Here is a 15,100-nt window from a genome sequence, read left to right as displayed (position 1 = left end):
AGGGCAAAAATCACTTGTTACATTGCTTTTGAATTTCTTAATGAGCACACTAGATGTTTGTTCAGTGGATTGAAGCTGAATGTGAAGTATTATCTGAAGGAAGTCTCTGCACTGCAAGCTCTCCGCTCTGATTCAACTTCATCGAGAGCCCTACCTTGCTAACCTTTGTTCACTAATAGGAGCCTTGTTTTATTCTCAACTGCAATGCAGTGACTAAAAGAAAATCACAATTTTAAGGCTGTCTTGTATTTCGTTATTAAACATTATTGCCGTTTACTGATTGCATATCCAATATTTTTTTTTGCTGTACGCGGGCCTCTCCTGTTGCGGAGCACAGGCTCCGGACGCGCAGGCTCAGCGGCCATGGCTCACGGGCCCAGCCGCTCCGCGGCACGTGGGATCTTCCCAGACCGAGGCACGAACCCGCATCCCCTGCATTGGCAGGCGGACTCTCAACCACTGCGCCACCAGGGAAGCCCGCATAGCCCCTATTTAAATGCAAGTTACTTTCATTTCAACAAGGCCTTTCAGGGAAAGATGTAATTTTACTAGTCTAAAAATTGTTAAATAACACCTGAATTGTAACATCCTTGAATGTTTATTTATGGCACCCTGTAGAAAAGTAACTGTAACCTATTTCTTTCAGCAAGAAAGTAGCAAGAAGGAATCAGGACTCAGTCTTCCACTGAAAGTATTCAATCTGGATAAATCTGAGATGGCTAGCAATGTTCATGTCCCATGTGTTACTTTGAAGTCAATGAAGATGAAAACCTCACTTTAGAAAGTTCTCTGAATCCTTGAGAGTATAACTGTGCTGATTTTAATTATGACATGACATATTATAAAACAAATCTATAAATACTGATGTGCAAGTCCTAGCATAATTCTGTGAATACTCCACAAAACAGGTAGTGAACATGTTCTTTCATCTAAATTGGGTCATATTAAAGAAAACCCAAGGAACCCAATTAAAAGCAGCGAGTTTCCCCAGGACTCAGTTAACAGTCTTACCTGACAATACTCTTCTGGTGGCTAAATGACTTGCACTGAGCAACAAAGATGAAGAATTCCATTTATAAAGACAAATTGTCCTGGAATTTTTCTTCTATTATAATGTTTTCCATTCATATTAGTCACAACTAAAACAAGGAAGAAACTTGACTGGATCAATCTAATGAATTATAACTCTAAACATGTCACTTCTCTTAAACACCTCCAGTGACTCTCAAATGACTTCAAGACATGCAGGTTGGCATGCAAGCTCCACCATGACTTGGCTACAGCTTAATTCATTTCCCAAGACAACTCTTTCCCTTCCACCCACCTTTCCTCCATATCCTTCACTCCAGCAGAGGATCATCCATCTTCCCCTAAGAACCGCCTGCACTCTTCAGGTGTCTTTGCAAATGCTGGTCCTTCTCCAGGAGAGTGTATTTGTGAGTGTAGTTATTCTGGACATCCTTCAAGGCTCTGCTCACTTTTTCCCTTAATCCTATGATTGCACCAAAGGAGAGGTAAGGGGTTAGAAAACTCCCCTTCTCATAATGCTTAAGAGCAATACAAAGACATCTCAATAAACATAATATCTAAATAAGAATAGTGATTGTCATATAAACAGAAATTGAAGACTTTGGGCCACTCCACCCTTCCAACAGGGTTGCCACCTCTAATCTTATACAAAAATTTTGGCGCTGCCTCTGATTCGATCTCCCTTTAAAAATGAATCTTCTTTCTCTTTGTGCCCATAGCATGCAGTTTTACTTTGGCCTTGACTACATCCCATCTCGGTAACAGTTGTTTGCGTTTAGACTGCCGTGTTATTTCCCCTGCTATTTCCTGAGAGCAGGAATTGAGGCTTACTCACCAGGTATCACTCACACTGCTTAACTGAGAGAGAGCATTACTCAAAGTAGGTGTTCAATACTTAGTGGCCTGGAAATGAGAACAGACAAATTGAGAGGCACAGACTGAAAAAATCAAGCCACGATTAATGAGTTAGCCTTATTAATTTCAAGCACACACACGAATAGTTCTGTCAGTGATTTCTGTGTATAATCTCTTTGGCTTTATTTTCAGATCATTTCCTCCCTCAGTTCTGTTTATTTAGTCCCCACTCTGATGTTCCTAATGTATTAGTTCCCAAACTACATTTTTGAATAAGAACAAAGAGTTTCGTTGTTAAAATTAAAGTATGGATATCCTTTTCCCAATTCCCACACACACAAAAAAATAAATTTATGGTTAGTATGTTTTCATCTTAAATTTTGTTCAAACCTTTGTTATTTCAACTAGAAGCTATGCACGCAAGCATACAGTTAGTTAATTTAACAATATTTCATGCGTTCATGTACAGAGAACATGATTTTTCAGTTGTTCACCTGAATACCAGAGAGAATCACTCTCCCAACCCTTTAACGTAACATTGCACCAGGAGGTTCAACTATTAGTCTGCTTTTCTAAGGATCTACATTTTTTCAATTGCATAAGGAAACTAATTTTAAATGTAGATGATAGAATAAAGATAACATATTTCAGTATCTAAAATAATATAAACTGGAATACAGTCAATGTAATTTTTAAAAGTGGAGAAAATACACACAAAAATTTACAATTTGTAAATTTCATGTTACAAATGGTGGTTTAATTACAAAATGCAGCATTTTCCTCTGTGATGTGAGTTACTGGTCAGTGCCAGATATTACGATAGCCTTTTATAAACTAACGATCAAGTCATGTCAATTAAGAAACCTTTAATTATTTTGTGCCTTTTATATCTGTCTATATACAGATACTTTTATCTATCCGTTTGTATATAGGGAGACAGATACATATATACCCACATACACCGTTTTATTGGTTTTTTGTTTTATATCCATAACTTGGTCTTCTATTTTCAGACTCTGTTAATGCCTCTGTTGAGACTGTTTTTCTAGCAAAATCGTGATAGCCAGCCTTGGCAAGTGCTGCAGTGCTGTGAGTTTAGATTCATGATTCAATAATGCCCTAGGAGTCTCAGATTAAAAGTGCTATGGAAACGTACTTTCCATGTACCTTTCTTACATATTCAAGGCAGAGTACACAGCTTCTCCATGCTGCAGCCGAGCATGGCTGCTCTCTACTAAGCACCATGACATTTTGTTTCCAAACAGACTGCACTGCCCTGATGAATACTGCAGTTCGTCACAGAACTGTTTTCTTTATTCAATTCCTAGAAATGGAATGAGCTATTACTTAAGACCCAAAATCTATCTCTAAAAAATTTTAGTCATATGTTCCCAATACATTATGACATTATTAAATTATTTTGAAGTCTAAAGCCAGAAAGAAAAAAAAAACAACTTCTGTGCTGTCCCTTCAAACAACAGATGCCAAACTTGCTATTTTTCTGTTTCTTGTAACATACTACTTCAATAGGTTTACAAAGCATGAAGGTCCAAAAATAGCCTTCAATTTTTCTACAATAAATCTAAAATTAGCAACTTCTTATTTCCAGTCTATGAGGGGTTTTTTTCCCCATAAAGTCTCTATCAATTTAAAAATAAGCAGATAAGGGCATAAATGTGCACCCATCTAATAAAAGTATCCTAATAAAAGTGTGAAAAAATATATACATGGTCATTTGCATTCTACTGGGAAATTCTTTTAGTCTTAAACTTTTCCATAGCACTTGATATTTCAGAAACCTGTAGAGTCTCTTTCACTTTCATCAAGTAATACCAACCAACCAGACCCATGAATCTTTGATTTAACTTTTTCTAAAACTGAAAGAAATTTTCCTATGGAGAATCCACATTTTTGTAACTATGTGAGGCACTGGTCCTATTAATGTCAGTTTATTAATCGCGAGAGCATAGAAAACGACTTATTCAGCTATTAGGAGATAAACTATTGTCTTCATTTATACATAATACGAATGTTCATGCAATAATTAATGTAGATACTTGGGGAAGAATTTTAGACAAAGAAAATAATTGTTTTAAACAAAATAAAAATTTTAAATCTGTGAAAAAGGCAATCATGTACCTCGTTTAGAATTCAGCAGCTGGATAAACTTTTTCTTTTTTGACAAATAATGTGCTTCCTCTTTTCCTATTACAAGAATTAGAAAACTCACTCTGTTTCTTCTGACTTGGCTGCCAGGAAGCTCAGGAGTGACCTAAGGGCCCATTCACAGCAAATGGTTTCCTGTTCATGTTTAAGTATATTCTTTTCAATTTTTTTCATGATTTTTTTTACTTCACGGTTGTTTATTTCCATTTTATTATTCTGATGTATCTAAATTCTGTATATATGGAAAGAAGCAAGGAGTTCATTAATTTGGGCAAGAAATTCATTCACAAACCATTTATTGTATATCCATTATGTGTCAGGCACTATTCTATTCTAGAGGATGGGGATGAAGTTAGTTAAAAGATGATTTCCATGAGAGGAGCGAATATTTCTTATTGTATTCCTGAGAGGGGAAAAAAAATCTCTCAATCAAACCAACTTCAAGAAAATGAAAATTTTAAAGAATTTCCTTAATAGAAAAGCCTGCCAACATCAGTTTAACACTCACAAAGAGGAAGTTAATATAGTGAGTTTAGTTATCTTTTGACTGTTGCTTACAGGGGTATGGAAAACTGGTTACTTAATTATACAACCCTCTTCTCCTGTGTCCTGCAGTAAAACCAGCCTTCCTCCTTGGGCATGTGCTAGGTACTAATAACATCACTCATGAAATAAAAGCTTTTAAATAAATTGCCCCTTAATAACAGAGATCAATTTAAACATTCTAATCTCCAAGAAAGGGGCCTTTGGGTCTTAGACTTCCTACCTTGAAGCTTCTGATGTAAAAAATAAGTAGCACCTATTGGGGCAAGCCAAGAAAAAACGATGCACTTTTTGTGGGTAACCAGGCAAGGATAATTGTTAACTGGTAAAGCAGTTCCCTTTTATGGATGACTTCAAGGTTGGTGGGCCTAAATTTCCCCTTGCTTTCTGCTTTGTTTTGCTTTACTAGCTTGCAAATGTGTGTCCAACGGTGACCCTAGGTTGGGCTGCCTGCTGCCAGACTGATGTTGAGAAAGGTATTGAAATTTACAAGGATCTTGCCTTTGGCCTCCACTCTCAGGGTGCAGCATTCTCACACACTTTAAAGTGTTGCCAGCTCACAATAGCCTTGTAGTCAGGGAAGCCAGCCCAGCAAGGCTGCCCACAGACGCACGCACGTGCATGTCACCTGCCCCAGCAATTGCAAATAGACTAGCACATCTTGGGGCGACCTGCTTGTCTTCCATTTGCAAGAGAAAGCTGTGTAAATAATTATATTTCAGAAAGGGCAAAATATTGGACTTCTCAATATGAACTATGTACACTTAGCCTTTTCAGACTAACATAAAGGTCTTTAAATAACAGAGCTGCCTGTATTTCACTGTGAAGCTCAGTTAAAACATTTTTTTAAAGTGGTGTCATGTCTTAGTGACTTTCTAACGAACCCAAACACTGGAGTGGCTGACACTTTTTACAGTAACTGTAAGCAGTACTTCAAAGGATTCAGAGAAGTAACAAGTAACAAAGTGTGACCACTGATCTTGGAAAATCAGAGTGCTCTAATGAGGAAAAAAGCAGACCTAGAATTAAAAAAAAAAAAATCCTGCTTTCCTTCCAGAAATGCTGCAAGGAGCATTTTAAAATGCAGCAAAGTAATCACTTCATTAATTTATGCAACACAACTCAAATTTTGTGGGACAAGCTATAACAGGGTCAAAATGGCCAGATGTATAAAATACAGGTGCAAAAACTGTAACTTTATATTAAGACATCTCACGTCAGTAAGTGAGTTAAATCACAGAAGGACAAAACAAGGAGGAAAGGACCAATTTCGGGAAGACAGCTGAGTCTTTCCTCCTCCATTCCGTTTAGATCTGTCTTTCTGGGCTTTCTTTCCTAATGGCATTTCGTTTGTAGGGAAGTTCTTCGTATCTTTCGGTCTAATTATCTCATTGTACAAATCTTTGAAAAGGAACGAACTGTGGTTTGCTCTGCGCGCGGACATCTTTTCTTCTGCCCGAGTTCTTCCTAAGCCTTCAACCAACTTTCACTGAAAAGGATGTCGCTGAGGGGCGATGAAGCTTGAAATCCCGCGGTTTTCTCATTCTCTTTTCTTTCTCTCTGCAGACGCCACCCCTACACCTCGCTCTCGCACTCCAGAGAATCCACCACCGTTTTTAATGATGCTGGGGCGTTTTAAAGAGTTTCCTCCGTTTCTCCCTCTGACCCGAGAAGCACTTTCAGTGTCAGACAAGGCGCCTGACCAGGGCATAGGCAAATGGGATATTAGAGGGGAATAAAAGACCTAATTGAAACATCTCGTGCTGCCTAATTGCGATCAAGTATCTTGCAGATAAGTTAGCATGTTATTACTTTGGTCGTGTTCAAAACGCCGAGGTCTTTTGCCTTACGCATTCTTGTTTATTTAACAGACGTATATAGAGCGCTTCCAACGTACCAGGCACTGTTCTAAACGTTTTTAAAATATGACCCTCTTTGCTTAAGAAGTATTTTTAAGCGACAGTAAATCCGCGTGTGCATTTCGAACGTCCCTGCCACATTTTTCTTTATAGCATGGTACAGTGGTTAAGTCTTCAGAGACAAGTATGGAAAAACTTCAACCAGCTGCAACTTTTTTTCAAGCAAGTCATTTCCCTCTTCGCAATTCTTCGCAATTATTATAATTAAATACAGTAGGATAGTGAGAAAGAACTCTTAAATTTTTTTTCAGTAATGATCTCAGGTTTTGTCCCCGGCGTTTTGAAGCGCCCGCTAATTTGATCGCGTGGCCAAGGTTAATTGCATCTGTAGACATTCGCTTTCAGAAAAATGCGCACCCTTCGCTAAAAGTCGTGAAGGCTGAGTTCGCCCCAGGCTGGAGGCGGCGTGTCCCCGCGTGGCCTGCGCGGACTGGCCGCGGGCGCATCCGCCGGGGAGGTGGGACGGTCGACCCGCGCAGATCTGGCTCTTCCCTAGCCGGGCTGTGAGGACCGAGAGCCGAGTGACGTCGGGGGAGGTCAGAGCCGAAGGGAGGCGAGCCCGCTCGGCTCCCCGCAGCGCGCTCAGGCAGCCGGCGCTGCAGCGAAGCAAAGGCCCGGAGACCCGCGCGGAGGGGAGGCCCACAGCCGAGCTGGGGGGTCACCGCCCCCCGCGGCCTCGAGCTGACCGGGTGCATCCCCACCAGGCCCCGCCCGGCTCCCGACGACTGTGTGTTTTGCCCGGTGTTAAGTTTCAGAAGTCAGGATGGAACGTTTCGGGTTTCTGTTCACACGGTTATTGCAGGCGCCGCGGTGGGGACCGCACAAAAGAGACGAGGGCGTGTGGGGAAGGGGTTTTGTGGTTTAACGAGGGCTTAACCCGCGGACTGCAGGTCCTTCCCGCTCTCCCCCTGCCCTGCCCCGGCCCGGGCCCGGTCTTTTCAAGTCTCATCCCTTCCTCTTCTCCTCCCCGCCCCGCGCCGGTCTTGTGTGAGGAGAGAATGGAGTGTCAGAGGGGGACGACCTAAACAGATCCCCAGAAAAATAAGACTCCGTCGTGGCGTAAGGCTGTGGCGACTGATTGACGCCTCTGTCTCAGAGGCTTTTCTGCCCTAAGCACCGAGCTGTCCCGGCGCAACGAGTGGAGTCTCGAGCTCAACCCCGACCAACCCGGCGCCCGCCTCCCGGTACCGCGGCGCCCCGGCGGGCCCACCGCCTCCCGCTGCCCTCGCATAGACACAACTAAGTAGCGGGTTCAAACAACTACCTCAGAGCATGGATGGAAAGAGCAGCTTGAAAACATGTTTTACAAGCACATCTAGAGTTTTATACAACCCACGCTGTCCAATGCACTAAAGACTGGACACGCATTCGTCTTTTAGAAAACAAATTAATTTCCAAGCGCGATTTTTTTTCACGTCCGGGATTGTACTTAACTCTACCGCTGAGATTACCCAAACCAGGGAGTGTGAATTGCAATTATCTGGATAATCCAAGCCCGAAAAACTCGAACTTGAAAAACTACTAAAATTGTGTCCTGAAATACCCGCATCATTGCTCTAGTCCTTCCTGCCACCAGAGTAGACACAACTCCAGCCCACGGTCTACTCAACGGGATCTATTATCCACAGCCTCAGTGGCCAAATGGAAAGAACTGATTAGGTGCAATTAGAAAATCGTTTGGTGGCCGGTCTCTCAGACCCTCCGACCGCCAGCTGTCAAGTACCTGGTCGGGGAAACTTGCGTCCTTATCTGTTCACAGCCCAGAGGCCGCGGAAGTAGCCTTGGGAGTTGCCAAAGAGAAAAGCAACTTTGATTTAGGGTTTTCGAAAACCCCAGAGGGCAAATGTGACCGCCAGGGTCAGTCAGTCAGCAGTTTTGGTCCAGACAAGGGACAGCCGAGTGGGGTGGTTCGGTTAAGCCACGGCGCCTCCCGACGTCACACACGCTCGCTCACACTCAGCCACGCGCTTGGGGTTATTCTTTAAACACAGGGCTGAAACTTCACCGGCAGACTGCTGGGTGCGGAGGAGCGCCAAAACCCGAGGTCCAGAGCCCGCCCCTCGCCAGCCCGCCCCCGCCCACGCCGCGCCCGCGCCCGCGCCTGTGCCCACGTCCGCGCGCTTCCCTATCTAGAGTTAGCGACTTCGCGCTCCCGCTCGCCGCCGCCTCTCTCCACCCGCGCTCTGCTCCCGGGCCCCAGATGCGCGGCCGCGTTCCCACGCCTCAGCCGGAGCTCCGCGGCGGGCTTTGGCGAGAGCGGCCCCGCCCCTCCGCTCCGGCCAATCCCGGGCCACGCTGACTCCCGAGGAGGCGGTGCCCGGCGGAGCTGCGGGGGCCTGCGCGCTGGAGGCGGGCGAGGGGGCCCCGCCCGCGCGGGGAGGCGTGGCCGGCGCCGGCTCTTGCGGCCGAGCTGGGCTGCAGCGTGGGAAAGAGCCGCGAGGAGCCGACCGCGCTGCCGGCCGAGCCGCGCCTGCCCGGGCCCAGGGAGGGCGGGAGGGAGGAGGCAGGCGGGGAGGGCGCTGCGTCCGGCTTGGTGTCCGAGGCTCCGGCCCGGCTGCACCCCGCGCGGTGTTCGCCGTGATGAAGCGCCCTTGCGAGGAGACGACCTCTGAGAGCGACATGGACGAGACCATCGACGTGGGGAGCGAGAACAATTACTCGGGGTGAGCGCGGGCTCGGCGGGAGCTGTCCGGAGCCCGAGGCATCGGGGAGCTTTGTGTACGAGCGGCTACTTGGAAATCCCGAGGTTCCTCTCCGCCGCGTTCTAACCGAGCGGGGAAAGTTTTGCCCGAAAAACTTTCAGGGGTGGGCGCTCAGGAGCGCGTGTTCGGGTGGGGCGAGGCATGTGGGTTTGCACCCTAGGGGTGGGGCGGCTGAAAGTGTGCAGAGGTTGGAGAAGGAGGGTCCCCGGCTGTCAGCGTTGGGCGTGCGGAGTGGCACGCCCGGGAGACGGGCGACGCCCCCGCCACCGAAACTGCATTTGGGAGCACTTTCAAAATGGGCCAGGCGAAGAAAGAAAAAAATGATTTTTTTTTATTTTTAAAGAGACTAAAAGATGACTTGCTTTTTGGAGGCATGAAAGCAATTAGCGATGTCAAGGCTAAGTAGGCTGAGATTTCCAAGTTGATCGTATGTGACTTGGCTGACGGGAGTGTGAGTGACAGATGAAGGATCGTTTCAGGCATCATCTCTTTGCTTGTTCCTGAGTCTGGAGAAGATCGAGATCGTGATCACGGAAGCCAGACCTCCACTTTCCAGTGACAGAGAGAGGTTATGGAGGCGTTTTAGTGCCAAGGCGGGTCAAATGATAATTGCTTCTAATTGGCATCCCCAGAAGCACCTTAATTATTTATCTGCAGCTGTCACTCAAAGAGTAAAATTCTACGTTTGGAAAACTGCTTTTCTTTCAATATTATTATTCTAATATGTACAAACCTTAGACTGGAATCATTAAAAGCAAAGATATTCGCTTGAAACGTTGTTTGCAAAGTATCTTCTAATAAAGTGTTGTGTCATCTTAAAAAATGAGATCCGAAAAACAAAAGATGTCATGTGAAAGGTGAAACCAGTTGAGAAGGGGATGGGAATGAGGGGAACAGTTAATTCAGAAATAAGATCCAGAAGTGAGAAGGTGAGGTAATAAGAACCTGGTGTGTGCAATATTTCTATAATGAAAGAGAACAAATAACAGGAACCTGGAGAATTTGAGAACATGAGGAAGCAGAGTATCTATGAATTATGAAGAGAAACAGATACAAACTAGAAAGGATCATAAAAACTATGTGACGATATAGTGATTTGACTGAACTTATGATATAAAATATTTTTTCATTAGCAAACTCAAGATGGATTACAACTCTGAGAGGTTTAAGCTTAGATTGAAGGCTGAGAGATACTCACCTAGAGTTTTATTTTCAAAGTAAAACATTTACCTAGTAGTTGATCTAATTTTAATTTTTCTATTAGTGGCATATTTAATTTTGGGTCATTCTTTTGGAAGATTAATATAGAAAACATTGAAGTTGTCATTTTTTTCTTGTATGACTACTTGGAGTTTTGAAATAGTAAGGTAACTTCTGTTTATTTTAAAGATTGCATCTAGGGACAACAGTTTGACATGTGATGGCTGTATATCTGTTTGATAGTAATTATTTTAAAATAGCTTTGCTTTGTTCAGTGGGTCTTACCAGAGGGAGGAGGAGGGATGCTATTAGAGATTAATTGACTTTTAAGAAACATTTATGAGTGGAACTAGGAAGTACTAATATCTAACTTCTCACCCTGACTGCCCATAATTATTTCATTGGGAGGCTCAGTAAAAGTTTAGGGACGTTTTTGCCAGTGGATTTGACATCTGGATTAGTCATTAAAATTAAAAGAAAAAAAGGCATGATTCCTACCTGAAAAGAGATATAAGGGCTGAAAGCAAAGTCTGTAAAGAGCAAGAATTAAGAATAAAATAATGCTGATCTGAACTGTGCTATCACTCTGAATATTTAATGGATGCCATCAAGCACCCAGAAGAAAACAATTGTTATGTTAATGCAGCACCTGACAAACTCTTCTTATTTCATAGACAAAGTACTAGCTCTGTGATTAGATCGAATTCTCCAACAACGACATCTCAGATTATGGCAAGAAAGAAAAGGAGAGGGGTATGTGATTTTTTTTTTGTCTTTTTATTTCATGTAATCCAGCCTAATGTGTAGCAGTTGTATTTTTCCATTACGAGTAATTTTATCATTTGTGTATTCATGAACTTTTGTTGTTGTTTTGCTTTTTGGGGATAGATAATAGAGAAAAGGCGTCGAGATCGGATAAATAACAGTTTATCTGAGCTGAGACGACTGGTGCCAACCGCTTTTGAAAAACAAGTAAGCTGCCCCCCCCCCATCCTGACCACCCCACCAGTGAGCTCAAAAAAGCTGATTCTCTCATCTGGCAACGTGGGTTCTTCTTAAAGCTCATTAAAATAATGGTGTATGTGCCGTGATCTGGCACAGAGCAGCTATTTCAATAAAATGCTTTGTTGTGGCAAAACTATTAAAAACATAATCCATCATGAAGTTGAAAAACATTTCCATTCTCTAGCTTATTTTCCCTTAAGGGTAACATGTTCACGCTCTCTCTGTTCTTTCTGTGAATACCAGTAGTGGTTTTGTTTAAAACTGAGCTGTATGTAGTATTCTTCTTCAGAAAAGATATCCATGTGAAATTTCATTTTTGTCTCACCAAACTATTCTTTAAAAAGTAAGCTTTTTATTTTAAAAAATAATCCAAGCCGAGGAAGTAACACCTCTAGCTCTATTTCCTAAATAATAATACTAACAAAATTTATTTACCAAACCACTTGGTTTCATTTTTAATTCCTGGCTTAATAGAATGATGTTTGTTTCGAGGCATCTTTGTGGAAGTTGGTAGAAAAATCAAACTAGCCATAAATTCCCCTTTTCAGAATTAACGTATTCCTTTACCAAAAAAAAAAAAAAGAAGGAAAAAAGATTTGCACACTTAGTAAAGTAGAAAGCCAAATGTTTAAATCTTCCTTTTCATTTTTGAAGAGTTGTGTTTTTCCTTCTGCCGCCATGGCTGATAGATTTCAAAGAGCATCTTTCAAAGAGTATGGCATCATACCTTTGTTGAAAGTAACTTTCAATTAAATTCAAATAGGGTATAAGACAGCTGTTGTTTGTTTATTCCATTTTGTTGTTTACTTCATGAACCACAAACATTATAAAGCAAGCCCTACAAAGCCCTTGGAAATTATCCAGAAACTGCAGTTTTGTTATTAGTCACTTTCACTGAAACTACTGTACATATTCATGGAAAAACTGAACATTGATAGAAGTACAAGTTGTCAAATGCTGTTGACTATACATTTTTAAGAGAAAAAAGGCACCACTCTATATGCTGAAACTGTCTTTAATGAGCTAAATGTAATGGGCAAATTGTAGTTTTGATTATTAGCTTTTCCCATGACAATACGTTGAAAATGGAAATATCAGTAATCAGTGACGTTTTTACTTTCAGTGCTGAAATGTCTACAATTATGAGAAACAGTTCGGTGATTTTTTTGGCGGGGGGTTGGGGGGTTGGAGTTCGTTAGATTTTTTTTCTTAAATGTCGACTTAAACCTTAAAAGCAAACCTCAGTAGTTTGGCAGTTAGTTACCATAAACACAGGCTTTCCCATTTGCTGAGCTTGGCGACCAACCCTAGAGAGCTGGCCCTGTCACAATATAATTAGAAGAGTGTTCTTTCAAGCAGTTTAAGTCACTCTGGCACTCTCACCATGTACTGGGTGCTGACAATTTTCACAAAACAAGTAAAGCATAGGAACCTGAAATAAACTGCAGTTTCCTTTTCAAGAAAACATACTGATTTAATTATTTAGCTCTTCCAAGAAATTAGAAGCCACCCACAGCCCTCTGAGACAGTTTGAAGTGGCACATTTGTATTTCAGTTGGTTTCCAGAGGTTGCCTTGTTTTAAAATGGGGGAGGGGCATAAAAATACAATGAAAATTTTATTAAGAACTATTTTAAAGGATTCAAATATCCTTAACCATTTTTGATGCTTATTAGATTCAAGTTAGATTATGCTTCCTTGTTTATGATCTTGAAATTTACAGTGACACCTGCTGGTAATTATTGGGAAAAAAAAAACCTTGAAAGTCTTCCCTTCGCACTTTTGGTTCTATACTTACAGTGGTGTAGTATGAATTACCTTAAAGGCATAATAGAATTATCTATTTTTGAAAGATATGCTTTTTAACAATAATTTTATGAGATCCTATCTGCTTTTCCTCCAGAGTTGGATTCAACTGATCTAGACTTAAGCATTATATAAGACTATTGTATATCCCCTGATAAAATAAAGTATATTATTAACCAGTTTGATGCAGTTTGAGATTTTTGCAGTTGTAGTAGTTTGAGTAGAGTTATCTTAGTGTAATTATTTTTGTGTTTAAAAATTATTATGCCTTTTAGTCTTTAAAAGTTAAAATGGCAAATATCTGTCATTAGGTGTGATGCAATTAGTGTTTTCATGTAAAGTTCAGGAAGAATTCATATTTTTCTGTGAAAAAGTTAAACTTAGAATTTTCTAGTGAGAGGGAAAATGAAAAATTCAGGGTAAGTTGTTCCAAATTCATTTCCATAGGACTTATAAGATTTTATTATTTGTTTACTCAGGGATCTGCAAAGTTAGAAAAAGCTGAAATACTGCAAATGACAGTCGATCATTTAAAGATGCTCCAGGCAACTGGGGGTAAAGGTAAGTAGGTGACTTCATCCCCCCCCACCCCCGCCGCCCCTTCTACCTTTCTCTTTTCATTTTTTCTCCCTAAGATTGTAAGGGAGTCATAGTTGAACAGTTCTTTAACGAGCTGCAATAGGAGGTCCCAGATTAAAGCCGTGGAAATCAATGCTAATGGCAGGATTGAACTCGTGGGAAAGAACTTCTGGAACAAAAGAAGCACTTGACCCTGGGCTTGTGTTTGCTTTTATAATACTGTGGGAGTAAAGCTTCATTCACAGCAGCCCGGTCAGAGGTTTGTTTGGGACTTTCAGAAGTGCATGCTGGAATTTGTACAGAAAGACAAAACAAACACACAAACATCCAAACATAAACAGGAGGTTAGACACAATCTTCTTCTCTTCTTTCCCTCTCCCCAGTCCCCTGTTAAATCAGGGATAGGACTCACTATAATGCAGCTATTCCAAAGGAAGTGAAGTTTCATTGTTGTTCTCAGAGTTTGGTTGATCTTGGATTTAGACCACACAGAGCATTTGAAGTGCAGGTAGTGAATCTCTGTCCTGGAAACCACTGATGGAGCAGTCATTCCTGTGAAGAGCAAACAGGAGCAGGTGCCCTGGGCCCAGTGCTGTGGAGAGATGTCTTCTGTACTGGATAGTGATTTAGGGAAGAATAGTCCAGTTCCTGACCCTCAGTTCATGCTATGAATGGACTTGAGATCCTAAACGATGTAGTAGTCATTCAGATTTCATTATCCCACTTCTCACACATCACTCAGACTTGATTTTGCCCTTTTATGTCTTTTTCACCCTTCACACAGGCCTTTGGTATTCATCTTAGCCAAGGGCTGTTCCATATATTTGATAACTGGGTAAGGAGAGGGTACCACAGGGGCTAAGTGCTGCAGCTACACCCTGAACGCTTATCTCTGCTCAGCATTAACCTTTTATTACGTAGTATCAGAGTTTGCCCTAGATCAGGACAGGGGCAGGGCATTGGAGGGAAATAGCTGTTTATCAATTGGTACAGAAGTATTTCAGTGTCTAACTCCAGCTGAGGACCTGTGGAGCATCAGCCCTGACCTTCACCATCTTTTACCTGTGTCGGGTGGGGGGGCGGTGATCATTGTAAAGGGACGCCCTCACACACAATGTGACTTACCCTCTGTTGTACCTTCTCAAGGAACCGTTCGTCCTGCCTGAATAACCATCCTGAATGGGTATGGAATTGTGATTTCTACTCTTTAAAATGTAACCCTCAGCATAGGCTGCAAATATTCTTACGTAATAGGGAAGAGAACTGGATGAAATTCTAGAAGCCTGTGATCCAGCCC

At 42.1% G+C, this 15,100-nt stretch overlaps 1 protein-coding gene and 1 long non-coding RNA gene across 3 annotated transcripts in view; one reads left to right on the top strand and one right to left on the bottom strand.

Moving 5' to 3' along the window:
- Positions 1-534: 534 nt before the first annotated feature.
- Positions 535-4,279, bottom strand: LOC125960734 (uncharacterized). Its single transcript, XR_007470713.1, has 3 exons — positions 4,115-4,279; positions 1,865-1,932; positions 535-1,492 (listed from the first exon to the last, which is right to left on the bottom strand). It is a non-coding gene; the product is annotated as an uncharacterized LOC125960734 (long non-coding RNA).
- A 4,655-nt stretch (positions 4,280-8,934) lies between these two features.
- HEY2 (hes related family bHLH transcription factor with YRPW motif 2) overlaps positions 8,935-15,100 on the top strand; it is a 10,943-nt gene continuing 4,777 nt past the window's right edge. For both annotated transcript variants that reach the window (XR_004477506.2, XM_004263856.4), the window contains exons 1-4: positions 8,935-9,175; positions 11,089-11,167; positions 11,303-11,386; positions 13,704-13,785. Coding sequence is in view for 1 of the 2 variants with exons in the window: in XM_004263856.4 (XP_004263904.1) it covers positions 9,093-9,175; positions 11,089-11,167; positions 11,303-11,386; positions 13,704-13,785 (328 nt within the window). In the remaining variant the exon portion in view is untranslated. The remainder of the gene's footprint in view (positions 9,176-11,088; positions 11,168-11,302; positions 11,387-13,703; positions 13,786-15,100) is intronic.

Source organism: Orcinus orca, chromosome 12, assembly GCF_937001465.1.
Source record: "Orcinus orca chromosome 12, mOrcOrc1.1, whole genome shotgun sequence".
Lineage (NCBI taxonomy): Eukaryota > Metazoa > Chordata > Mammalia > Artiodactyla > Delphinidae > Orcinus > Orcinus orca.
The sequence above is the reverse complement of the archived record's forward strand: the minus strand, read 5'-3'. Positions and strand labels throughout refer to the sequence as shown.